Source organism: Belonocnema kinseyi, chromosome 5 (assembly GCF_010883055.1).
Source record: "Belonocnema kinseyi isolate 2016_QV_RU_SX_M_011 chromosome 5, B_treatae_v1, whole genome shotgun sequence".
Classification (NCBI taxonomy): domain Eukaryota; kingdom Metazoa; phylum Arthropoda; class Insecta; order Hymenoptera; family Cynipidae; genus Belonocnema; species Belonocnema kinseyi.
The window spans coordinates 78,827,036-78,854,166 of NC_046661.1; the positions used below are offsets into that span (position 1 = coordinate 78,827,036).

The 27,131-nt window shown below is 28.8% G+C and overlaps 2 protein-coding genes across 5 annotated transcripts in view; both read right to left on the reverse strand.

Annotated features, from left to right (window-relative positions):
• The window catches only part of LOC117172493 (endoglucanase E-4-like), a 30,560-nt gene extending 15,695 nt beyond the window's left edge, over positions 1-14,865 (reverse strand). Inside the window, exons 1-3 of one of the 4 annotated variants that reach the window (XM_033360489.1) lie at positions 14,585-14,865; positions 13,015-13,323; positions 8,763-8,937 (exon numbers count right to left, since the gene is read on the reverse strand). In XM_033360489.1, the coding sequence (XP_033216380.1) occupies positions 8,763-8,795 (33 nt within the window). In that variant the 5' untranslated portion in view covers positions 8,796-8,937; positions 13,015-13,323; positions 14,585-14,865. Of the gene's footprint in view, positions 1-8,762; positions 8,938-9,722; positions 9,743-9,762; positions 9,784-13,014; positions 13,324-14,584 lie in introns of those variants that run through there. The other 3 variants (XM_033360488.1, XM_033360490.1, XM_033360491.1) reach the window with 3 other exon arrangements.
• A 9,196-nt stretch (positions 14,866-24,061) lies between these two features.
• The window catches only part of LOC117173723, a 55,099-nt gene continuing 52,029 nt past the window's right edge, over positions 24,062-27,131 (reverse strand). The window contains exons 14-17 of the mRNA XM_033362364.1: positions 26,649-26,787; positions 26,370-26,529; positions 24,619-25,088; positions 24,062-24,539 (exon numbers count right to left, since the gene is read on the reverse strand). Of these exons, the coding sequence (XP_033218255.1) occupies positions 24,388-24,539; positions 24,619-25,088; positions 26,370-26,529; positions 26,649-26,787 (921 nt within the window). The 3' untranslated portion in view covers positions 24,062-24,387. The remainder of the gene's footprint in view (positions 24,540-24,618; positions 25,089-26,369; positions 26,530-26,648; positions 26,788-27,131) is intronic.

Here is a 27,131-nt window from a genome sequence, read left to right on the forward strand (position 1 = left end):
CTAGCTAAGGGTAGTTCGCCTACGACGCCTACACAAGGCCCTCGGGGCCTCAGTAGTCCTTGCGCCCTGTCTACGGACAGGTCATTCTGTATCTTTCGGTTATTTATTTGAACTAATTTTATAAACAAATACAGATTTTCGTCAATTTTTAACAAGCGGATTTAGTTTTTTTTTTAAATAAATAACTTTAAATAACTTGGAAAAATCCATCTTTCATATATTTTATTCAAGAACAATAATTTTTAATTTTATAAAGAATGTGATTAACAAATTCACAACTGTCTTGTTATTTTGTCAATGAGTCATGAAGTTTTATAATAAAGAAAAGTCGTTTTTGAGTCATTGATAGTCAATTTTGTAAAAAAGTGACATCCAATTTTTGACAAGTAGGCTAATTGTGCATTTGTTTATAAAAATGTTTAAGAAATAAACAGTTATAATTATATAAATGAATGAAATTTTATGAAGAATTATAAGGGGCAGATTTTTCGAAGTAATTTAAACTTGAGTCAGTTGATAATCCTCAATCTGCTGGTTGAAAATGGACGAAAATTCGTATTTGTTTATTAAAATGATTTAAAGAAAGAACAAAAATCGTCGTATGACAAAGTCTCCTAATAAATAAGGTCCTTTTTTGATTCGCTGACGTCTTTTTCGTAACCAAAACATGTACTCGTTGACAAATTGTCAAAATGTAAATTTATTCAAAAAATTATTTATAAAATAAATAATTATTATTGGTTGATAGAGTATAAGTGAAGAATTTTGATATCTAAATTAAAATTCACTATATTCGAAGAAACGAAACCTCCCTCTTCAGAATAGACGAAAATCTGTATCTGTTCATAAAACTTCTTTCAACAATTAACCATTGTTATCATTCTTTAAAAAATCGTATATAAAACTTATCGTCCATAAATATTTGAATAATTTTGTTGGAGGAACGAAATCTTTAGAGAGTGAAATGGTTAAGATATGCATTTGTGTATTAAATTTGTTTATAAAATTAGAAACTACTTTGCATTTACCCCTTCCATGGAAAAAAGTTGGACAGACGGACATAGCTCAAGGCTACGAAAATCTAAAAATAATAAAATGTCTGCTTTGTCTTTAAACAGAAATTAATCAAAAATACTGAGAATTTGGCTCTAAAAAATCTGTTAAAAATTGATTTAATTTTAATTTTTAAAGAAATGCCCTGATCGGATCAAAATTGTAAGTTCTAGACTTATTTATCCAGACGAACTTGTCTTGCTCAACTGTGTGTCGGGGTTCGAGTCCTCTCACGCACACTTAAAAAAAATGTATTTCCTTTTATATTTGTGATATTATTTACTCGTTTTTAACAACATGAATAAATTTATTTTGTTTCAAGTGGTTTTGTAGTATTTATATTTATTTTGTAAGCATGAAGGAAGTATTTTCTAGTCAATAATTAAATATTCTAGATGCATTCTACAGTCATTATAGTCAAGAGTATCAGTTTTATAGGCTGTTATATTATCCCGATGTCTTGAATCATGCAAAATTCATTTGTTCATTTCGGTCGATGCTCACCAGTTCTGCTATCACGTGACTTGCATCGGAAAAACTCAGTTTGTTCACGCATACAAGTATAAATCAATGTGTCAATAGTTCAGAAATTTTTTATTATTGGTCAATAATTACTTCATAACTACTCCAGACTAGCAATAAAACTCGTAATTAATAAACAATTGATTAGCTAATATTAAACATTTATTCAAATACATTTTTAAAATTTTTTTGATTGATTCGAAAGAGATATTACATGGAAAAATAATGTTTTTTTTTATCGGAAAAGATTGAAGGTTCGTTTACTTTAAAATCCTTAAGGCAGGAAACTTACATGAGAATATAATAAGACTCGTATTTGCAATGTATATTGACACTTGTTGTACAGAAATTACTCGGACAATGAACTCGGCTTTTTCTCAGAAAAGAGGTGTGAACCTCTGGATGAAAAAAACGTAAAAGGAAAAGGATGAAGAAAAAAATACAACATGATTTGCTCGACAAATAGAGGAAGATTAAAACATTGTAATTTTAATGTAATTCAGATTCCTCTTTTATTTTTATTTATTCCAATTTTATTTTTTATTCAATTTCATTTTGAATCATTTTTTGCGTGGGTTTTATGATCACTTTTTTCTTTTTGTCATAGGTCAGAGAATCATAGAATTTCAGGGAAAGTCCGAGAATGTCAGGGAAAACCTGAATGAGTCAGGTGATTTTTAATAAATTGAACTTTATTAAATTTTGTATGATTTTTGTCCTAACTTCCAAATCTTTCCCCTTTTTGCTATTTTTATCGTTTTTCTCAAGAAGCGTCCCCTGTTTTTGTTTTCTCGCTTAAATGCGAACTGAATTAATAGAACTCAATAAGAAAATCCAAATATTATCAGCTAAAAGTTAATTCTTTTCTTCAAAATTGAACCATTTTGTTAAAAAGTTATCATTTTTTGTCAAAACTGTAACTGCTTGGTTGAAAGTTTGATTATTGTATCAAGAATTCATTTTAATTCAAGTTAATTAATTTATTGAGAATTTTAGAACTATTGAGAAAAAATGTTTTTTTTTTTTTTTTGTTGAAAATCAATGTTTTGATTTGCAAATTTAAAGATTCCGCATTTGGTCAGAAATTGTCCGTTTTTCGCTTAAATTCAACTATTACCTTAAAAGTTGGTTTATTTAAAATTAATTTATAATTTTAGTGAAAAATTCATTTCCTCGTTTGAAAATTGAACTATTTCGTTGGAAATTAATTTTTTTAAGATTGATTTTTTGAGGCCTTTACGAGTACGTCGATTTAAAATTTGATCTTAGTTCTACTGTTCTCCAAATTTGTTAAAAATAATCTATTGACAGGACATAAAGTTTTTATTTCAATCATAGAAATAAAATTGAAAACAATGTTAACATTTTTTGAAAAGCGGCACAAGATCGGCACAAAAGAGATCGACGAATTTGTTATGAATGCTTTTTTGATAAAATGCGTACTTTTTGATGTAATCATAAAAAATGACATTACAAATAAACAAATGATTTATAAACAAAATGGTTGGTCTAAATTAAATTCAAGAATTTTTTTTAACTTTTTTCTCCCGACACACGTGATGAGAATGTGTTAATTAAAGCCGCAAGAGCTTTAACAAAAGAGAATTCACAATAACTAACTTTCAGTTGTCGATGGTTTAGGTTTTAATTTAAGAATATATTTTTCAGTTGAAAATTCTACTATTTGCTTGAAATTTCACCAATTTTCTTGAAAATTTAATTATATTTTTTTATTGAAAATTTGACTTTTTTCAACATTGTTCTTTTTAGGAATAGAATTCGTAATTTTGAATACAATATTCAATTATCTTAAAAAAAAACTTTTTTTCTTGAAAAATTATACTATTTAGTTAAAAATGGTTTCGGTTAAAGTCTAATGTTTTGGTTCAAAAATTCGAGCGTTCGGTTGAAAATTCAACTATTTGGTTTAAAAAAATTGTTTTTGATTATAGTCTAATCTGTTTTGTTTGGAAATCCGACGATTTGTTTGAAAGTCCATCTTTTTGGCTAAAAATTAATACATATGTTTGTAGAAGATTTTTGGTTGAAAGTTGGTTGAAAATTAAACAATTTTGTTTTGAGCGCATTTTGGGACACTAAAAGCATTTGAGATAATTTGAGATACAATATTTTATTGCATTAAAATTATTTGGATTATCGACTACCGAGGAAAATAATTCTTAATTCAATAAGAAATTTAACGACTTTTGGTATACGTTTTACGTGAAGGTATAAGATAACGACGTGAAGGAGTTGGGGGCCGGAAGTTGGTGTCTCTCAGTTACTTCCTGCCACGGAACCAGACTGGTGGACAATGATTCTAGTCTCCATTTAACAAAATTAAGTTTGCAACTACTATTTTTCTTTTTTTTTCTAATGCAGACAAAAATTTTAGTTAATAATAATGATATTCAAATTAGGTTCCTACGTTTTTGCTCGGTTTTCGTTTGACATTTTTTGACATTTTCTAAAATTTTCTTCAAAATCAAGTTGTTAACTTTGTATTTAAATTCTTTATATCACATTTTGAAGATATTAGATTTGCATTTTAGATTAACATTATTTAATTCAAAGAATCGTGATTCACAATTTGAAAATTATTTTTAAATTAAATCAAAATAATATGAATTATTATTAAATTATTAAATTTTTAAATGATTGTTTAATGGTTAATGCTTTAAGTTCAAACATTTATTTTTTAATGTTTCCAATTTGAAAAAATATTATTTTCAAAGCTTTTGGAATAATTAGACTTTAAACGTTCACAATATTCGAATCAAATTTTAATTTTCAACATTGAAAGTGACATCGTTTTTTTTTACAAATAATCACATTTTTTAGTAAAAAAATCTACCTAAATACTTTGAATCTCACTTTATACCATTTTTAAATTTTACTATGTTGTGGTATCAAATTTAAATGCTAGAAGAATTGCAGTACAATTTTTGTTATTGAATATTTCAAAACTTGATATTGTGAGCCTTGAGTCACCTTTGAAGGGACGACTAAAAAATTGCGAATAATAAAATTTTCGAATTAGAAGATTCCCGAATTGGAAAGTTTGAGAATAATAAAATTTTAGAATTGGAAAATTCCCGAATAATAAAATTCCCTGATAACGAAATTCCCGAATTGGGAAAATTCCGAATAATGAAATTTCCGATTTAGAAAATTCCAGAATAATAAAATTTCCGAATTGGAAAATTCCCTGATAATGAAATTCCCGATTTGGAAAATTTCCGAATAATAAAATTCCCAAGTTGGAGAATTTCTGCAAAATAAAATTTCCGAATTGGAAAATTCCCGACTAATAAAGTTTCTTAACTATAAAATTTTCGAGCAACCTTTCTTCTTCATAAGTTTTCATTTTACGATTAAAATTTAAACCATTGAAATTTGGAAAGTGTAATTAGGAATATAATAAAGTTTTAAAAAAATTACTTTTTATTTAAAATTTATTTTTTAGAATTAATCACTTTCAAAAGTTTGTATTACAAATATTACTAACCTTAAACGGTGAAAATGATCATTTATTTTTTGTTCTTAGAAAAATTATTCTCTTCAAATTCAATGTCAAATAATAATTTTTTTACATAATAACAATTAAAAATTCTTTACTTTCAGAAGGTTTGACTTTGAAAAATTCAATTTGAAGTTTGACTTTAAATTGTATAAATTCCTTTCAATTTAAAATACCATTAGTCAAATATTAAATCATAAATCAATTCTATTTGAAATATTAACCCCTTTTTTAATTGTATCATCTAAAATAGTTTGTTTTGGAGCGTTTTCGAATTCGAAAACGTTAAATATATTCATTGTTAATTTCAAACTCCTTCAGTTCAAAATAATAAATTATTTATTATTTTCATATATTTTTTCTTTTATTAATTAATAATTGAAAATCAATTAACAAAGATAGCTGATTTGCAAACGCAGGTTTTTTCTCCGTCACAATTTCCTCAATTATTAGTGTCAATCAATTTGCGTCAATCCATCGGCATTTTCAATGACATATATTGAGAATCAAACGGTTTATCCTTGTGATGATGTGATTCCGTCTTAATGAATTTCAAATCATTTCGGTTTTTTTCATAAACATTTTTGTTCCATTAAATAAAAGAATTTATGTAATAAAAAATTTCAATTTTCCAAATATTTAAATTTTCTAACAAAATAATCGAATTGCCAACACATTAAGAAAATTTTTCAACAAAACAGGTGATTTTTCAAACCGAAAATCTTAATATTCAACAGAAAAGTTCATTTTCAACTCAGTAGTTGAATTTTCAAATAAAAAAGATCAATGAAATTTTCTGTTCAAAAGAATAATATTCAACCAAGAAACAAACAGATTTAAATAAAGAACTTAATTTTTCAACCAAACATGTGAACTTTTAACTGAAAAAGAACAGTTTTCAACTAAATAGTTGCATTTTTAAATAAAAAAGATAAATTTTCAAGTAAAACAAAAAACTAATTTGTAATAAAAAACTTGAAATTGAAACCAAACAAGCGAATTTTCAACTAAAAACTTCATCTTGAATTTTAACAAAACAGTTCAAGTTTTTAATAAAAAAGCTGACTTTTCCATAAAACAGTTGAATTATCAAACCAAAAATATTAATATTCAACAGAAAAGTTAATTTTTAACCAAATAGATGATTTTTAAATTGAAAAATATGAATTTTCAACCAAATAGTTGAATTTTTAAATAATAAAGACCATTTTTTAAACAAAAATGAAAACATTAATTTTTCAATTGAAAAAATTAATTTTTAATAATGAAAAGAACGAATGTTCAATAAAACACTTAGATTTTTAACGAAAGAAGCGAATTCTCAACTAAAAAGTTCATTTTTACCAGAAAGTTCAATTTTTTAATAGAATAATTAAATTTTCAACCAAAAAAGAAATTGATTTTCAACCAAACTGACGAATGTCCAACTAAAATCATGAATCTACCCGCGTGGAAAAGGTTCACTGTTTCAACCATGGCTCAACTATGGCATTAACGTGGAATGGTTCACGGCTGAATGTTGGCATGTCAGAGAAAATTAGTCTGCCTTAAAAATGGAAATCTTAGGTATGCCGATGGATCTAGCACCAAATTACTGAATTACGTATTCAACGAGAACTTTTTTAAAACTTATATTTTGTGAATAAGGAAAACAATTCCAAATGGTGAGTCGACGACCCGGGTGGAAATTACATTTTCAATGACCTGGTGCACATTTTGGCACACTGGGTCATCGACTCACGATTGGTATTTATTTCAAGAGATGGCACAATTTAAATTTTTTTAAAGTTCTCGTAAAATACGTGCTAAACCACCTGGTGCGCGAACTGGTGCACCTGGGTCGCCGACACACTATTTGGAATTGTTTTCGTTATTCAAAAAATATAAGTTTTTAAAAAGTTCTCGTAGAATACGCATTAAACTACCTGGTGCTCGATCCGGTGCACGCGGATCGTCGAAACTCAATTTCTAGTTATTTTGGCTGTTGAAATAATTTAAATAGTAAAAAATTTCTTGTAGAAAACGTGTTAAGCTACCTGGTGCTCAATCCACTTCACCCGCAATGTCGGCTTCCCATTGTTAGTTATTTTGGCAGTTGCCACTATTGAAATTCTTTAAAAAAATTAGAATACGTGCTAAACTACCTGGGGCGCGACCTGGTGTACTGGGGTCGTCGACACACTATTTGGAATTGTTTTCGTTATTCACCAAATTAAAATTTTTTAAAGTTCTCGTAGAATACTTATTAAACTACCTGGTGATCGATCAGGTCCAACCGGATCGTCAGCTCATCATTAGTAGTAATTTCGGCAGTTGGCATAATTTGAATTCTTAAAAGGTTCTCTTAGAATACGTGCTACACTACCTGTGGCGCGACCTGGTACACCCAGGTCGTCGACACACTACTTGGAATTGTTTTCGTTATTCACCAAATTTAAATGTTGAAAAAGTTCACGTAGAATACGTATTAAACTACTTGGTGCTCAACCCGGTACACACAGATTGTCGGCTCATCATTGGTAGTTATTTTGGCAGTTGGCACAATTTAAACTCATACCAATTTATTGTTGAATACGTGCTACACTATCTGGGGTGCGACCTCGCGCACCTGGGTCTCGACACAACATTTGAAATTGTTTTCGTTTTTCACCAAATTAATTTTTTTAAAGTTTTCGTAGAATACGTATTAAACTACCTAGGGCTTGATCCGTTTCACCCGGATCGTCGGCTCATCGTTGGTAGTTATTTTGGCTGTTGGCACAATTTAAATTCTTAAAAAGTTCTATTAGAATACGTGCTACACTACCTGGGGTGTGATCTGGTGCACCTGGGGCGTCGACTCAACCTTTGGAATTGTTTCTCGTTATTCACAAAATTTAAATTTTTTTAAATTTTTCGTAGAATACGTATTAAACTACCTAATGCGCGATCCGGTTAACCCGGATCATCGGCTCATCATTGGTAGTTATTTTGGCAGTTGGCACAATTTAAATTCTTGAAAAGTTCTCGTAGAATACGTGCTGAACTACCTGGGGCGCGACCCAGTGCACCCGTGTGGTCGATTCACCATTCAGAATTGTTTTCGTTATTCAAAAATTAAAATATATTTTTTAATTTCCCGTAGAATACGTAATAAGTACCTGTAGAGTAGCAACCGTCTCTCGCCCCTTGAGCTGAGAACTGTTTGCGCCTGCAGTTCTAAGAATTCCTAAACCGCGGGTTACTTAAACATTCACTAACTAATGTCAACCAAAATAGGTACTCATGAAAAACGATAAATTATAATTTAATTCGAGTAGACTGAGATAATCTGTAAAATATAAAATCCAGGAAACGTAAATAAGCAAATAAATCCGTTACCTAATAAAATCAATAATTTTCCTTGCAACTGTAGATAAAGTAGAAGTCACTTTTCTAAAATTACGGAAATTATTTAAATTATGAAAACTTGAATTTCACTGCGATCAGAAGTAAATTTCCGGTTTTCTAAATAAATTCCCGGTGATTTACCAGGTTTTTTCAGGTCAATAGAATTCCCAATATTTCCCGCTTTATTATTAACTGATTAACAATTCCATCACGGATAATTTTTCTAAATTGATCAATAATCAATTATAAAATAATTAAATAAAATAAAAACAATGTAACAATAAAATCGGCAACTTACCGTGACGCAGATGATGAAGACTTTGGAATTCATATTTCCTGGAATCTGGGAATGCAAATTCTGTCTCAATAAAAAATTTCCAATTGTTACGTCAATCTACCAAGGGTCATATACGATTGAAAGAAGCTCTCCAGAGCAAATCCGGAAGTTGTTTCGGCGATCATGTCAATTTTTGCTGAAAGAAATCCGAATTAATTTATAATTAAACAATATTTTATAAAAAGTCGTATTTTGTTAAATCGAGATTTAAAAAAGATGAATATTTTTCTTTATTATTTGACAACTATAGATTAAAATAAATCTTAATATTTGAAAAAATAAAATAAAAAATGTTAATAATCAGGAAGGTGAATTTTTTAAAGACACGAATTAACATTCTGAGGTGATGAGTCCTTCATGCAAATACCACCAGTGTCTAATTAATCGGCACGAATGTTTATATTAACTCTTGAGACGATAGGCTTCAAACAAAAGCAAGATGCTGATAAAAAGTGATTTTACTCCTTTATGAATGTTGTATTATTTTTGATTAACACGGCACACTTTTGTACATTGATTTTAAGCTCTCGTCTGAAATTTTATCGCGAAATTAATTATAAAAATAATGATCATATTTTTCTCCCTTCTGTATTATCAAATTTGATCATTTTTCTCTATTTTAAATTTTTCAAAAGAAATTTGAATTTTGAACAAAAATAGATCAATTTGCAAATCCAGGAGGACAAATTTTCAACACAAAAATGTAAATTTAAAGAAACACATTAACAAGGGGGAACAAAAATTGTAAATTTTTTCGCCGTTTTAAAAAAACTCAAGTTTGAAATATTCGTTATAATCCATACAGAGTTTGGCAAAAAATATTTTCAATTGTCCGATAGCTCAGGGAGCAGTGTTTAAAGACGTTAAAACCCGTTAAAAAAATACGTTTTAGCGACTGGTCACAAAAGAGTCATTGGTTACATTTCGAACACCTTTTCCGGCTCCCCCTTTACAAAATTACGTTTTAGCGGATGGTCACAGAAGAGTGATTGGTCACATTTCGAATCCCTTTTCCAGCCTCCTATTAAAAAAATATGTTATTGCCATTGGTCAAGGAAGAGTGATTGGTCACATCTTGCACATCTCGAACCTCTTTTCCAGTTCCTCCTTTTAAGAATAGGATGTATTGAATAGTCACAAAAGAGGGGTTGGTCTAATCTCGTACCTCTTTTCCAGCTCTACCTTTACAAAATTACGTTTTAGCGAATGGTCACAGAAGAGTGATTGGTCACATCTCGAATCCCTTTTCCAGCTTCCTATTAAAAAAATACGTTAGAGCAATTGGTCACGGAAGAGTGATTGATCACATCTTGAACCCCTTTTCCTGCTACCCCTACAAAAAAATAGGTTTTAGAAACTGGTCACAGAAAAGTGATCAATCGTATCTCGAACCCCTTTTCTAGCTCCCCTTTTAAAAAATTAGTTATAGTGACTGGTTACAGAAGAAAGATTGGTCACATCTCGAATCCCTTTTCCAGTGCCACCTTTTAAAAAATACGTTTTAGCTACTGCTCACAAAATAGTCATTGGTCACATATCGAACCTTTTTTCCAGCGGCCCCTTTAATAAATTCGTTTTAGTGGCTGGTCACAAAAGAGTGATTGATCCAATCTCGAACCTCTTTCCAGTTCCCCCTTTAAAAAATTACGTTTTAGCAACTGTTCACTGAAGAGGGATTGGTCAAATCACAAACCCCTTTTCCAGTTCAACATTGAAAAAAAATTCGTTTTAGCGACTGGTCACAGAAAACGTATTTGTCACATCTCGAACTCCTTCTCCAGCTTCCCCTTTAAAAAAAATAGATTTTAGTGAATGGTCACAAAAGAGTGATTGGTCATATCTCGAACCCCTTTTCCGGCTTCCTCTTAAAAAAACGTTAAAGGTATTGGCCACGAAAGAGTGATTGATCATATTTTGAACCCCTTTTCCAGCTCACCCTATACAAAAATAAGTTTTAGCAACTGGTCACATAAGAGTGATTGGTCGCATCTCGAACCGCTTTTCCTGCTCCCCCTTTAAAAAAATTAGTTATAGCGACTGGTTACAGAAGAGTGATTTGTCACATCTCAAACACCTTTTTTAGCTCACCCTTTCAAAAAATACTTTTGGCGACTGGTCACAGAAGAGTGATTGGTCCTATCTCGAACCCCTTTTCCAGTTCCCCCTTTAAAAAATTAGTTTTTAGCTACTGGTCACAAAAGAGTGATTTTTCACATCTCAAACCCCTTTTCCAGCTCTTTCTTTTAAGACATATGTTTTAGTGCCTTGTACCGAAGAGGGATTAGTCAAATCTCTAACCCCTTTTCTAACTCCCCCTTTAAAAAAATACGTTTCAGTGACTGGTCACAGCAGAGTGATTGGTCACATCTTGAACACCTTTTGTAGCTCCCCCTATAAAAAAATGATCTATTGTATCAAAAAATGAGGAATATCAGTTTGACATCTTGCTAGCTGACGTCACACCATGAAATACCCATGTGACACCGATAAAAGTTGACCCTCTTCGGTAACTTTGCTTCGGAGCCTTCGGAGTTACTGACAATAAATATAACCTCAACTATCTGAAGATTTTAATCAGCCCCCTGGCACTCTGAGTTGAAAATGACGGAAATGTTGACGACGGCCACGGTGGCGCTGGCTGTGCATTGGGCCGACTAGCTACGCAAATGCATGTGATAATGTAAATATTTACACTTTTAGTTTAAAAAAAAGACGTTTTTAAGTACTTTTACTTGTAATAACGGTGATTGTCGGGTGCAAATGTGTATACAGTTACAAGCAGTCAGGCACTAAAACATGTAAATATATTATTGTGCCTAAGGGTGAAAAAATAATAAAACTGTGGCAAATAGCGATTTTTCGTGATGAAATCAAACTAAAAGCGGGGGATGCAATCTGTCATAAGCATTTCGACCCTGATGACCTTATATTGGAGAGTTAATATATATATATATATATATATATTAATATTTATCCATTGTTTTGTATGGGCAAAATGATTTATTTAGTGTAAATATACTTAAAAAATTAATTTTTTCAATATAAAAAAATTGAGACAAAAAAGGCAGTCGGTTCTATTTTTATTATTTTTTATATTAATATAGCACACAAAGTATTATTTAAATTTATATTTGAATTTTCCTTTTCTTAAAGAAAGCTGTTTAAATTTAATTATAATTATCGACGAATTATGAAATTTGTACTTTTTTTAACGTTTGTCATGAAATTTAAAACGATAATAAACAATCATTTAAGACTATTCATTTTCCTAATTATTGCTTGTGCAAATATATTTTTGAAATTTGAAACTATAGTAAGAACGATTTCCAATTTACACCAATATTGAAAGATCAAAATCATAATAAAATTGAAAACTTCTATCGGCTTCCTTTTTTGCCTTAATTTTTTTATATATTATATACAAATCAAACGATTAATAAAATAATAAAAACTCTGTGCCATCATATTATAAACTGTTCTTTATATATTTAGCGCTTTATAAAGCACTTTTGTCAATGTTTTAACATTGTTATACTTGTTTAAATGTCCCTTTCTTATGCCATCTTTTACAGAAACATTAACAAAAAGGTTTAGCTGAAAAATAAAAACTACATGACTAAAACAATAAATTTAATTTTACTTCAAAATTTAAAAAAAGGATGATAGAAATGACAATCGTTTTCAAGCACTTTATTTTCCATTAAAGCTTTTCAATTTCATCGACCGTGAAAAGCCTCAATTTTTAGTAAAATTATCTTATTCAAGTAATATAATAATCATAATATTTCAATTGGAGTGCAATATTAATAAATCAATGATTAAACTTCAAGGAAAAATGAATTTGTATATTAGTTCGTTCTTAGGCTATATATATAATTTCATATTTTTTGTGTTTGTTACTCAAAACAATATTTTAAAAAGTATTTTTAATGTTCAATTATTATTAATAAATAATCATATCGTGTAATATTAATATAATTATTCATTTTAATGAAGACAATAAATAATAATATCAACATTTAAATAGAGATGACAGAACTTCTATTTGAACTGCCCGCCAAAAAGTAAACCGAATGTTCGTATAAATCTCGAGCAACTTACATTTTTTTATAATAAATTTTGCTTTGAAAAATATAAGAAGCTTTCTTGATTAGTGTACTGGAGAAGAAAAATTGATAAAATCTTTTTTATTATATTAAAATTGAATTCTTACGTCTTTTCCCATGCATTTGAATGAATCTCGGTCCAATGAACAATGAGCTCCACCGTGGCCGCTGTCAACTATCAAGTCACTTCTAAAGCGTAGGTTGGATAGGAAGAGCCAGATGGCTGATTTTAATCGATCTTATAAAATGATTTGACACAATGTTTTGAGTCAAATTGAGTATTTTTTCGCTGATAATTTCTGGACGAATAGCAATCCGAGGTGTGTGAGCTAATCGTCCAAAATTCTGGACGAATAGCCGTTTTGAGACAGTTGGTCTATTCGTCAAGAATTCTGGACGCCTGGACACAGCCAAATCTTCAACAAAAGAAATGAATTTTTAAATAAAGTCATGATTCTTTAACCAAATTGTTCTTTTAACCAAATAGTTTCTATTTCTAACAAAACGATGAATTTTCTATTTAAGAACGGAATTTTTCAACAAAGCACATGAATTTTCAGTTAAAATAAATTTTAACAATATAAGCAAATCTTCAGCAGAAGAAATGAACTTTAAATCAAAAATATAAACTCTCATCTAAAAAGATTAATTTTGTAGCAAAAAAGAGGAATTTTAAACAAAATAATAAATTTTCATCTAAATAAATGCATCTAAAAATAGAATAGTCATATTTTCAGTTAAACAATGTGATTTTTGACTCTAAAGAATGAATTTGCGACAAATTAATTAAATATTTGACCAAAGACATGAATTTTCAAGCAAAAAAAAATATATTTCACGCAGAATATTAAGTTTCTACCGAAAAAGCTAAATTTTCAACAAAATACTTGATTTTTCAATTTCTGATTGATGAATCTAATTCAGATTTTGTTGGGGAGGTGGTGGGGGGTTCAAATAAAATCTTACAGTATCTTACAAGAGGGGCAGGGGGGGGGGGAAGAATGTCCAAAAAACACCTTACTTAAACTTCTCGTAAAATTAATAAAGTTTTTAAAAAAAATGATTTCAAATAAAAAAATGATTAAGCGTTTGTTATTGTTAATAAGAAATATTATGAACAAATAAAAATATTAAGCATTTTTCCTTTAGGAAAATAAAGTCTTTTCTACTGAAGCATGTGTAGAAATCTGAATAGTAATATTTGTAACTGGAAAATGTGTCAATATCTCTCAATTAATATTATTATTATTATTATTAACAAATCTTTGAATAATCAGCTACTATAGTCAGGGGCGGCGCTACGCGCATCTGTGGGCATAATATTTTCTTTTTAATACAAAAAACGTTGTTAAACATCAAAATTATTCAGTTTAAATTTTTAATTGCGTCTTAAAAAGTAAAGTGTTTATAAACCTGAAAAATAAATTTCACTACTGAAAATACTTTTGAATCAAAATGCTCTCAGTCTGACGAACTTTAGAGTTGAAAATTAATTGCAATTAATTATTTCTAAAAATTGTAGTATATGCAAATGTTTTATAATGAAAATGAAAACTTATAAATAGAGTGAATTGTGGAAATAATTACAAGAATTGATTGTCAGTACATTATATTACAAAAGTTTTCGAATTTTAGGTAAATTGATCCTGTAAAAAAATAGGTAAATTTTTTACTTACTTGTTGATTTTTAAAAAGGAATAAGTCGAAACATCCTTATTTCGGTAAAATCTGTGTATCTTTTTTAAAAATTAAATTCTTGTTCCTATTCAATTCGACAGAAATGAAATAATTACAATGGCACTTGCACTTTCACAATGATAATATAATTCTCAGAAGCCGGTCACTAATGATGCAAAATTTGGAATAACTTTATTATTCCGCAATAAAAAGTACAGCAAAAATAAAAAATTTATGAGGAAAACAATTAATGTTTCTGAACGCTTAGCACGTCGAGACAGGTCGAGAAGCTATCGGTTACTGATTGACGAGACAGTAAAGACAGATCGCCGGTATACCGGTGAAAGAATAAGAGAGAGACAGAAAAAGTGCAAGAGAAAATAAGAGACAGAATTTTCTCCCACTGAGGAAGAGAAAGTTAATTGACAACATTTTCGCTAGTCAAATATAATAATTATTTTTCATTTGCAATTAATACAACATTTTTCCGTGCGGAACCTAAACTTATAAATTATGCAAAATTTAGTTTAATTAAAACATTTTAATTAATTTAATTAATTTGATTATTTTAATTAATTTAATTATTTAATTAATTTAATTTATTTAATTAATATTAAAGCATTTTGTATCTTACATAATATATTATCTAAATTAATAAAAAAGAGAAGAAAGTACAATGTTTGTTATAATTGATGAAAATAATTACTTTAAAGTAAAATTAAAATTTTTCAAAATTATAACATATATTTTTTAAGTATAATGATTTTTGTTTCAAATAACCGATTTCCGGTGAAAAACGCGAGCATGACCTGAAATTGTTGAGAAATTTCAAACCTTTGAAATCCAAGAAATTTTTATTATTAAAACATAGATTTTCGGTACTAAGGGCCAACATAGCCCAAAAATGTAAAAAACTGGTGAATCTTCTTTGAAATGTAATTCTTTTACTAAAAATTTAATCTAAAAAAATAAATGCCATAATCCAACATTTATAAATACTCAAACTTTTTTACTAGAAAGAGCGATTTCCGATGTAAAATGATCAAGTAACCTAAAATTTTTGAAAAATTGTGAATCATCTTCGGAATCACTATGCTTGATTATTCTGATAAATTTCTCTAAGTGCTAATTAATATCAATAATTAATTGTTGATTAATTTGTAATATTGAAATAGTAAAAATAAAAACTTTCTTTAATTAACATTAAATAAAAATATTTTAAATAAAATTGGTTTTATTATTAAATTATAAATGTTAATATATATATATATATATATACGTTTTTAAAATAAAACTGTAATTTCTCGACTGAAATTGTGAAGTTCTATTAAACCCTGCCCTCACTTTCCCTTTTCCTACTCACTTTTATAATTTTTTACGAATTATTTTTATTTTCCTGTAAATCGCAAAAATAAAAATAAAATTGTAATGAGATCTTTTTTCTGAAGATTTTAATTATTTTCTAGTCTTATCTGAACTTCCATATTTGTGGAAATTTCTAAATAAACAAGTTTTTCGATTAATGAGGTGCAAAACTGGATAAGGACCATTTTTTTCCCCCTCACATGGAAAAAAGTATCTTGTCAGATCTTAATCTTTTAAAATATTCGCAGAGAATTAATTGAAAAAAATTTTTTAATCATTTTAAATTTTGCTAGCAATCTTAAGAATTTTTTTTACTTTCCTTAAAAACTTTAAAAAATACCAAGATACAAATTATTTTCTAATCTTTGCTGAACTTCTACATTTTTGTTCCTGTGTTGGATCGAATAGGGCCCAGGATCTCTCACAGATGTAGTTTAAGGTAAATGTTTTTTACATTTTATTATTCGTTTTATTTAATCTTTTAAATAGTAAAAACATGCTTCAAAAGTAATTACAGCAAATATTTTATATTTTATTTACAAAATAAATTTTTCTCCTCACAAAATCATTATATCTAAAAAATTTATATTACTTTCACAAAACTATTTTGTTAAGTCAACCAAAGTTCAGTTCGCTCGGAAAAAAATAATTTTGTTGCGATTACACATTTTTAGTTCGTTCAGAAAAACTATCTCGTAAAATCGACAATATTTTCGTCAAGTCTGAAAAATCATTGTGTTGAGCTAACAAATATTTAGTTAATTTAACGAAATAAGCTTGTTCAATCGAGAAAAAATGTTTGTTGTGCCTAACAAACTGTTTGGTTAGTTCAACCAAACGTTCCAACAAAATAATTTGGTTGGCTCAACAAAAAGATTTTGTTGCTTCTATAACAACCAAACAATTTGGTTGGGACAACCATAGTTTTGTTTGTTCAACCGAACCTTTTTCTCAGTGTTCAGTGGTTCTACCTGTAAAATGATGCTAACGCGCATTATATCCCTTTCTTCGTGGACGGTCACTTCAAGTTTATTTTTCTTTAACTAAATGATAAAGTCTGGATAATTCCAGTTCCATCCCTATTATGCTATTGAGTTTCATTCTATTTAAGTTTTTCACACACGGCTAGCTTGAACCACTTTAGGCTCAAAAATACTAATATTAAAGATAAAATTTTGTTAGACCCATTTTTCATTAAAAAATCATTCCTGCAAGTCACATCACCTACACAAATAAAGACAAAACTTTATAGAGTGACGCTAGCGACATGGGGAAAAATATAAAAATATGTTACAGGTATCAAATTACTCGTCATTGAAAACCAAAGTGAGCATCACTTTCGTTTTTTAACAATTTCAAAAAATTACCCCTATTTAGGGGCTGAGAAGACACCAAAAAATTAAAAAATATAAAATACCACTAATTATAAAATCACTTTTCACATTAACCCCTTATCGATCAAGAAAATACGTGCTTTTACTAGTGTAAGGTTTATTTCATAGAAAAAATACAATGAAAAATGATTTTATAATTAGTACTATTTTTAATTTTTCAGTGACGAGTAATTTAATACCTATAACATATTTTGATATTCTTTCTTGAGATCGCTAGGGAGGACCAAAAAATAGGCTAACTTTGGCGTCACTCTTTTTTTTAATTTTATAGGGATTTTTGTGCACTTAAATTGTTGCTCAGACTACTTACGTGTTACATGTAATGCAATGGAAAAATGATTAAATAACTAAATTTTTTTACCTGTTTTACAAAATTTTTGAACTTTCTGCATTTTACTTGATGTTTAACTATTTGCGGCTTATTTTATATGTCAAACTAAATTGCTTGTACTAACTAATATTCAATTTGCAATTATACCAAGAAAAATATGTTTAATAACCCTACAAAAATAGGCTTTCTGAAAAAGAGGCCTAACAATTTTTTCATTTATGACTTCAAATACTCGGAAAGTATCCCTGTAACATGGAAAATGTCAAATTTGTTTTGTTCATTTTAAAAAATGAATTTGAAGAGAAAATTTCAAAATATTCATAACAATTTTAAACAAAATCGAAAATTTTGAAGATTCGATAAAAAAAATGCGAAGGTTATTAAGAATTTGGAAAGGTTTCAAGAAAATAAATAATTCTTCTTCAAATTCCTGGACCAAAGAAAATCTCAAAGATTTTAAGGCATTTTTTTGCTGGATTTAAAATTTTATGAAGAAAACTGAATGTTTTCAAAAGATATTTAAAAGCTTTAGAAGTTTAAAAAAGATTCAAAAATCAATAAAACTTTCTTAACATTTCTGAAATATTATAAAATGATTGTTTCTTTAACAAATTAATGTTAAGAGGAAATGGAACAAGATTTCCAAACATTTAAATTACAAGCTTAATTTTGCAAGATTTTAAGTAAAAAATTCGAAGATATTCCAGAATTTTAAAAGTTTTCAAGAAAATAAATCTCTTTCCCTAAAATTCCTTGAAAAAACCTCTAATGATTTTTTATTTTTTTAAATAAATTTATAAGTGCATTACATCTTGAGAAGATTAAAAAAAATTTTAAAGAAAATTGAGATTTTTTGAGAATTCTAAAAAAAGTTTTTAAAGATTTTTTAAAGTTTTAAAGATAATAAAACAAACTTTCTTAAGATTCATGTGAAAAATAAATTTTTCCATGAAATTTTGAAAGCTTTCACAAAAAATGTTGGAGTAAATGTGGAATATTTTAAGGGAATTTATTAATTTTCGGGTTGAAAAATTAACTGTTGAGTTAAAATTTAATATATCTTCGGTAGAAAAGTTATTTCCTTTGTTTGAGGATTGAACTAATTTGTGAAAAATTCGTTTTTTAACGACTTCAACTCGTTTTGACTTAAAACAAATCTTTCTTTATTTGAAACATGCACAATAACATTTTTTGTCTAAAATTTATTTATTATTTTTGGTTGAAAATATAAATTTTGTTTGTTTAATTCACGTATTTGATGAATTTCAAAGTTTTCGATTTAAGATTCAAACATTTTTTGTTTGAAATATAACTCTTACCTTTTTTGTTAAGGATTCCTATTTTTATTTAAAAAATTCTACTACTTGGTTAACGGAAGAACTACTTTGTTAAAAATTAATTTGGTTGTTGTATGAAGATTTATCATTTTAGTTAAAGATTGATTTATTTGCTTAAATATATAACTCTTTCATGCAAAATTCGTTTTGTTTTTTATAGAAAATTAATCTCCATGGTAGAAACTAATTCGTTAAAAATTCGTCGCTTTTGAATGTGTTGAACTATTTTTGATTTTTAAAATGAAAATCTTTTTTGATAGAAAATTCAACTTTTTGGCTGAAGATGAACTTTTCTGTTTAAATTTTGATTTGACATACCTGAAATCAGCAAAAATATTTTCGAATTTTCTTATGAATTTTAGGAAAGCTATTGTTTATAAGCCTTAAAACAAACAAACAATTAAAATAAAAAATATTTATTCTAAATTTATATTTTTATTTTGTTATATAAATTTCATTTAATGCTGGATAAAATATTTTAATAGTAAAATTAATTTATAGTTGTAAAATTTGTGAGATGTGTGTGTTTCCTTGAAAGACACGTATTTGTACATGAGTAACAATTTCACATGAATAAAGTTCAATTAAAGTGTGGAGTTGTAATAACTAATTATTATAGTTTCGTCACAGAAAAAAGAGGTACACGAACTGAAACTTCGCTTTCACCAAGGGGAGCTCAATGCATGCACAGTAAACACACACATATGTAAATGCTGGTTGCCTTTCCATTATACGAGTATCCAGACTTTTTCTGTCCTTTTCTTGCCTCAAATTCCCAACGAACTCGGAGAGGGTAATTCAACGGTTCACCTGTCATGTTTCGATTATAATAATAAGTTACATTGCAACACACGCATTTACTAACCACGTGGTTGGAAATACAATTTTCAAACAATTATTTTCACACAGAAACATTAGAGTGAGCTCAGAAGGGGAAATGGAAAAAGATTAGAAAACCGATTGAAAATTAATTTTTTTCTGAAAAATGATCTTCTACTTCGCCACCGGCAATCGGAAGTTCTTTGGTTCGTTTCCCAACAAAGCAAAGGAGATCTTTTTTCATAAAGAATTAATTTTTAAAAAATTTTTAATAGCTACATCTAGTCTGCAAAGACGTTAAAAAATTCTGTTATTCTCTGATGATAATACAGACTCCTTGAAAAATTTAAATACTTAACACCTGCCAAAATAATGCATGTATTTCTAAAAAAGGATGTTTCTTTCGATCTCTCTAGTTGTTTAATGCAAGAGAGCCGGCCATCTAGTCTGCAAATACGTTAAAAATGTCTGTTATTCTCTGATGATAATACAGATCCCTGAAAAAATATTATTATCTGAAAGATTGAAAAAGAATAATAATAATAACAATAAGCATGTCAGTTGTCGCGGTGTGAAGTTGGTTCACAGAGATGCTTTTTAATAATTCTACTTTTTATAATTTGTTCGTTTTATTAATTAAAGGACTTAAATTTTAGAAGTACAGAAGTGTAAAAGTAAATGATATTTTTGTTTGTACTAAAATACTTGGCATGAAGAAGAAGCATGTATGACTTCTAATCCTTCTGATATTAGTATCAGTAAAAATAACTGAAATGCTGAAATCTAGTAGAATTACAATTTTCCAATTTCAAGCATGAGTGAAGTCTTTAACCTTCTTATTTTATTGCATAAAAAAGTCAGAATGATTTCAAATATTATAAAAGTTGTATGACTTTCTCTTTTTTTAAACTTACGGAACTGAAAATTTAATAAAAAATTATTTAGTTTAAATTATCTCGTTTACAATTACACAACCTTGAATTAAAAGCATATACCGAAACCCTCAAAATGGTTTGATTTCTTTTTAGTCGTTTAAAATTGTATTGTTTTAAATTATTTATATTTTATAGTTGAAAAACAAAGTAAAAACAATGATTAATTAAACAATTAATTGTAACCTAAGATTTCCTCAATCACTTTAACAAACGCTTGAAATTAAATAATTTAAAATTAAAAACTTTAACTAATTCGATATATCCTAATTCAAAGTCTTTGATATTAAGGATCTATGAGTAAGAAATACTTACTCTAGGAACAATACTTAGCATTTAAAACTGAAAAATTATAAATTACACGCATTTAAAATGGATCACTTTCAAATTTATAACATATTAAATGTAAAACATTTGAATTTGAATTACCAAAAAATGGTACGATAATAAATTAAAGTCTTTCAAACTAAAAATGCACATCTTTCAAAATTTAAACAAAAAATGTAATTTCTTAAAATTCAAAAAATGCCATTCTCTAAAATCTTTGCTTTTTTCTGAATAGCTTGAAATACTGGACACAGTATGAGTTGTCTGAATTCATGACGTTCCTTGACTTCGTTAAACGCTCTAAGATTCCTAAAATTCTCTAAATTCAATTAAATTCTAAAATTTTCTGAATTATTGGGAATCTCTGAATTCCTTTACTTCGGAATTTTTAGAATTCCTTTGAATTTCTTAAATTCGTTGTATTCTTGAAATTCTTAGAATTCCTTAAATTCTGCGAGTTCCTTAAATTCTCGGAATTCCTTAAACTCTATAATTTCCTGAATTCTCTGAAACCCTCGAATATTCAAAATTGTTTAAATTTTCTGAATTAAAATTTTTTTTTTTATATCCTTGACTTATCTAAATTTCTTGGAATCCTAGAATATTATGAATTCCTGGAATATTCTGAATCCTTGACGTTCCTTCAATTTATTGAACGCTCCAAAAATCCTGAAATTCTCTAAATTCAAGAAAATCCTTGAATTTTCTTAATTATTGAAAATTCCTGAATTCCTAAACATTTCTTGACTTTTGCAAATTCCTTATATTCACTGAGTTATTTAAATTCTCTGAATTCCTTCAAATTTCTGAAATACATCTTAAAATTCTCAACATTCCCTGAAATCCTCAAATATTCGGAAATGCTAGAGAATTTTTTAAATTCCTAGATTTCCTTGAATTCCTTGAATTTTCTAAAGTCCTTGATTTTGCTAAAATCCTTGAAGTCCTGGAATATTATGAATTTCATATATTCCTGACTTTTCTCAAATTCGTTGAACAGTTTAAAATTCCTGAAATTTTCTAATCTCAATGAAATCTTGGAATATTCTGAATTATTGCAAATTTCAGAATTTCTTTTCTGCGGAATTTTCAAAATTTCTTTGAATTTCTTAAATTTGGTGTATTTTTTCAATTCTGTGAATTCCTTAAATTCTGTGAATTCCTTAAATTCGCTGCATTCTTTAAATTCTCTGAATTCCTCAAACTCTATCAATTACCTAAATTCTCTGAAATCCTCGAATATTCGGAATTGTTTAAATTTTCTTAATTCCCAGATTTCGCTAAATTTTCTGAACTCTGTAAAATCCTTGACTTCTCTAAATACCTTGAAATCCTGGAATTTTCTAAATTCCCTGAATTCCTGGAATATTCTGAATTCCTGAAGTTCCTTGAATTTGTTGAATGCTCCAAAATTCACGAAATTATCTAAATTCAATAATGTCTTTAAATTTTCTAAATTATTGAAAATCCCTGAATTCCTATACACCTTCTTAATTTTTAAATTCCCTGAATTCACAGTTTGAACATAAATTTAGTTTTTATTTTATAATTTCATATTATTATTTATTACCAAAAACTATACATAATAAAATTCAACATAGTTGAACATTCGTTCAACATCGTTTATAGTAATTGCAGAAAAATTATTATTGTACAGTTATTGTAGTACAATTATTAGTGTACAATTATTAATTTTCAAGTATTATTCTATAGTTATTGTTGTATAATTATTATTGTATAGTCATTGTTGTACAAATATTACTAAACCTTAATTTTACTACGTACTGCAATTATGATTGTACTGTCATTTTAATACAATTATGGTTGTAATTTCATTGTAGTTCAATTATTATTGTGCAGGCATTGTTATACGTACAGTCATTATTGTACAGTCGTTGTTGTAAAATTATTATTGTGAAGCTATTATGGTACAAAGATTGTTTTAGAATTTTTATTGTTCATTCATCACTGTATAATTATTATTTTACAGCTACAATCATTGTAGAACAATTATTATTATTGTACGGTAATTCTTTCACAATAATTTTTGTAAATTTATTGTAATTTAATTGTAATTTAATTATAATTGTACATTCAATGTAGTACATTTTAAACAATTATCTTATTATTATTATTTAATTGTTATTGAATAACTTTTGTATTTTCACTATTACTGTACAATTATTGCTTTATTTGATTTTGTACTATTTCAGTTTTTTTTGTATTACGCTTTTTCTGGCCGACAGTTGTTTTTTTTAAATATAATTTTAGTCTTAAGACATATACTTCTTCTTTGTCAAATTTACTGCTGTAGAATTATTAATGCATTTATTTCTTTAATATTATTGTAAAATACTTATCCTTGATTCTACAATCTTACAGTAATATGTAAAATAATTATTCTATAAGCATTATTGTACAGTTGTTATATTGAAACTATTGTAGTAAAATTATTGTACCACTATTATTGTTGTGAAGTTATTTTATAATTTCCTCTAATGCACAACATTTTTGTCAATAGTCTGAAATATTGTAAAATTAAGCACATCTGAACTTATTTAAATATCTTGCAAAAATTTCTACAATATATTGGAAGGCTAAGTTATTGTTGAATTTTTTTACTAATTATGCAATTGAAAGTAAAATTATAATGTTGATACTGAAATTTTCTTTTTACTCATTCGAAAACATTCTTGATCCAGACTTATTTTTCTGTTGTTTAGGGGTTGATTTCTAATAATATGAAAAAAATTGCTGTTTATTTATGATAAATTGAGTAACCGGAAATCGTTAGAGGGAAATTACAGGTCATAAGCAATATTTCTTCTGTTTTTCTCAACTTTCAAATCTGGACAAAACATTGCAATTTTCAACAAAACATAAATCTTTTTTAAAATTTTCATTAGGTTTTCCTAGTAACATCAATTATTATTATATTGTCTGTATTATAATAATTTTAAAATAAATAAAAATTTAAATCATATGTTTATTTATTTCAAAACTTTCCATATTTTCACTTCAAGAAATTCTTGTTGTATTTTTCAGTTGTACAACATTTCTCGTCCCATTTTCTCTCAAAAACCTTATTTACAAACTCAATTTCTCTCAATGATTTCCTTCTTACAAATATTGCACTAGTTTTTTACATATCCCTACATCAACTATCAAAATTTTATTTTATCTAAAAAAAAGTTTCTCGTAGAAGTAATATCAAAATTGAGCTAATTTTTGCAAATCCTACCTCACAGAGATTCACATTCAATGAAATTAAAATGTCATGTTCATTATATATAATTTTTTAATCAATTGAAAGTTGTCTAAAAGATCCATCAAGTCCGAAAAACGAGTCGTGAGTTTTTGGTTTTCCTGGTCGCAGAGCTTCGTTCGCTTTTACTGATTCTTGTTCTTTAAACCATGGACCATATTCCTCCAGCTTGTTAATCCAAGAATCTAAACAAAAATTATTCATAAATATTTTTCTTACAAAATAATTAATTATTTTATTAATAAAATGTGGATTCTGGCTGACCATGAATGGCTTGGATAGGGCCAGCTTTGCCCCCATACTCCGAAGGTAGCATATCCTGATGAATATGCTCATAAAGAGTCTCCATAGTGCTATGAACAAATATTCTGTTTCGAATTTTTTCCTTGAGAAAAGGCTTCACAAAATTAATTATCGTGTCCACCAATGGGCTGACATTAATGACATGAACTTCCTTCAATTTTACAGGATACGCTTCCTGGACACAAACTAGGAATTTTTTCACCAGCGCTGGAGTGAATTTAGCATAATGTGTTGGTGTCGCGACGCTGGCGTCCAAAATGTAAACATCACCCGCTACACCAACAATTTCATCCTTAAGTCGTACATCTCCAATCATTAAGACTAATTTCATTGCCTCAGCCACGTTTGGTGATGGGAGATTTTTGTCGATCCCCCGCATCAGAACCACTCGGCGACCATTTTTGGTGAGACCTGGAAGTGGGGGTACTTGTCTGAAAATAATAATAAAATTTGTTAAAGTTCTTAAAGATAAATATTCTTATTCTGGGTAAAAATCTGGAAAATAGTATTTTACAACATTTTTTTAAAAGTAGTAATTTCCGAGTTCATTTATTTCAGTTTTTAGGTGGAAAAGGAACCCCAATGGAGCCACCTGGCACTCAAGCTATAAAGTCTATATTGTGCCACACCCTAGACTATGCGCTCTCAGTACATAGAGTGAAGTTACGTAAAACCGTCGGGCTAGCGGCAGGAGAGTCGCTGCACTTCGGTTTGATGTGACCTCCGCTTCAGATTCGGGGCACTGGTTACCCCAAACTTGCGGAGATCAGTTGCTCCGGAATGTGTGTGCTATATTTTCCTAAAATGCGCAAGCGAGGAACTGTATCGCAAGCGCCGCGTGTGCAGAATAGCTTGACTGTACTTTTAATTGAACGGTTCGGCCTGTTCGGGGTAATAGTTCTTCCAAGTCAGTGGAGCCGTTCCACTAAACACAAGTGAAGCTGTTCACTGTGTGATTGGTGCGACAATTGTACGTTTTGCGTTAGCGGCTCTACCAAACTGTTATCCGTGTAGTTGATTCCAGACTTCTTAATGAAGCTCAGTATGTTAAACACACGAAGATAAGTGAGGTACCGTCGCGCCAGCGGTGAGAGAGTTGCTGCTCTTCGGTTTGGTGTTGCGTGTGCTCCAGTTTCGGGGTACTGGTTACCCCAAACTCGTGAAGACCAGTGGTTCCGAAACGTGGATGCTATATTTTCCTAAACTGCACAAGAGCGGAATTGTGTCACAAGCTCCGTGTGTGCAGAACGGCTCGACTTCTGTTGGTTAGATGGAAATCCTGCCGGATTTCCGATTGTGCCCTTAAGCATCTGAACCATTGTGCTTATGTTTTTCGTAGGTAATCTCAAGATTTCCCTGTCTCTGTCCATCCGCATTCTCGCTCTTTTGACCCGTTTTGGAGTTAGAACAATTTAAAGTTGATTATGATGAGGTCGTGTGGACGCCCCTAGAGTGGGGCAAGGTGCCGAGCGTGCTAGTTATCCCCACTCCTTCCAGTGTTGAGCTTAGCCGTACAGCCGCTCATATTAAAATTGCTCTAAAATACAAACTATTCCTGGTTCGAAAATTTACTGAAGAACTTTTTTGTTCAGATTTTCACATAAAATACGATTTGCTTGCTTTTAATAATGGAATATGTGATATTTAATTAAAAAAAGGGTTAAAGCTCTGTTAATAGTTGGCAAAATTAATTGAAAGAGAAGGATTCTTACACAATACTGCAAATTTCTTTCATTTCCGATCTGGTAATGTCCCTATTTGCAAAAAATTCGGGAACCAGTGCTCGCATTGTAAAATACATATCTAGCTTCCTTTTACATTTTTCCAAAGAAAATTTGCAGCCACGGAGAAACGTCATTATCCTATAGTCATCTAAAAACAAAATTTTATGTCAAACTTTAGTATAATAAATTGAATTAAAAATGAATAGAATCTAAGATATAAAATAACTGCATTTATTCCAGAAGTCATTTTTCTAATCAAAATCTCACCATCGAATTCCGGTAGATGCGGTTGTTTTTTCAGCCACTCTTTGATGGTTTCCACGTCCTTATCCCGAGTTTCAACATTTTCGTTCAGCTCCACCCGAATCTGCTTCGACATTTCTTCCGTTGGATGAATTAGCAACATCTGGAAATTAGAAATTCATAATTTATAATAATAGAAGACATACTCTAATTTTAAATAAAAAATGCAGTGGAAAAATGTTTAAGAATTTTCTTTTACAATTAATTAATTCCGATTTACTAAGATTTTAATTTTTAAGCGGGACCGAAATACTGAGCGACCCGTAGAGTAGGGAAGATTCGACGCTGATGCCCCCCTACTTCTGCCAGTGGAATACGCCGTTTGTAGGCTTCAACCTTCGGCCCCTTGAATCTTTTACCTTAAAACAGCTCTAACTTCTAAACTATTATTGTTTTTATTTCGTTTTTAAAGCCGAATATGTTTTATTATTTACTAATCCCGCATTA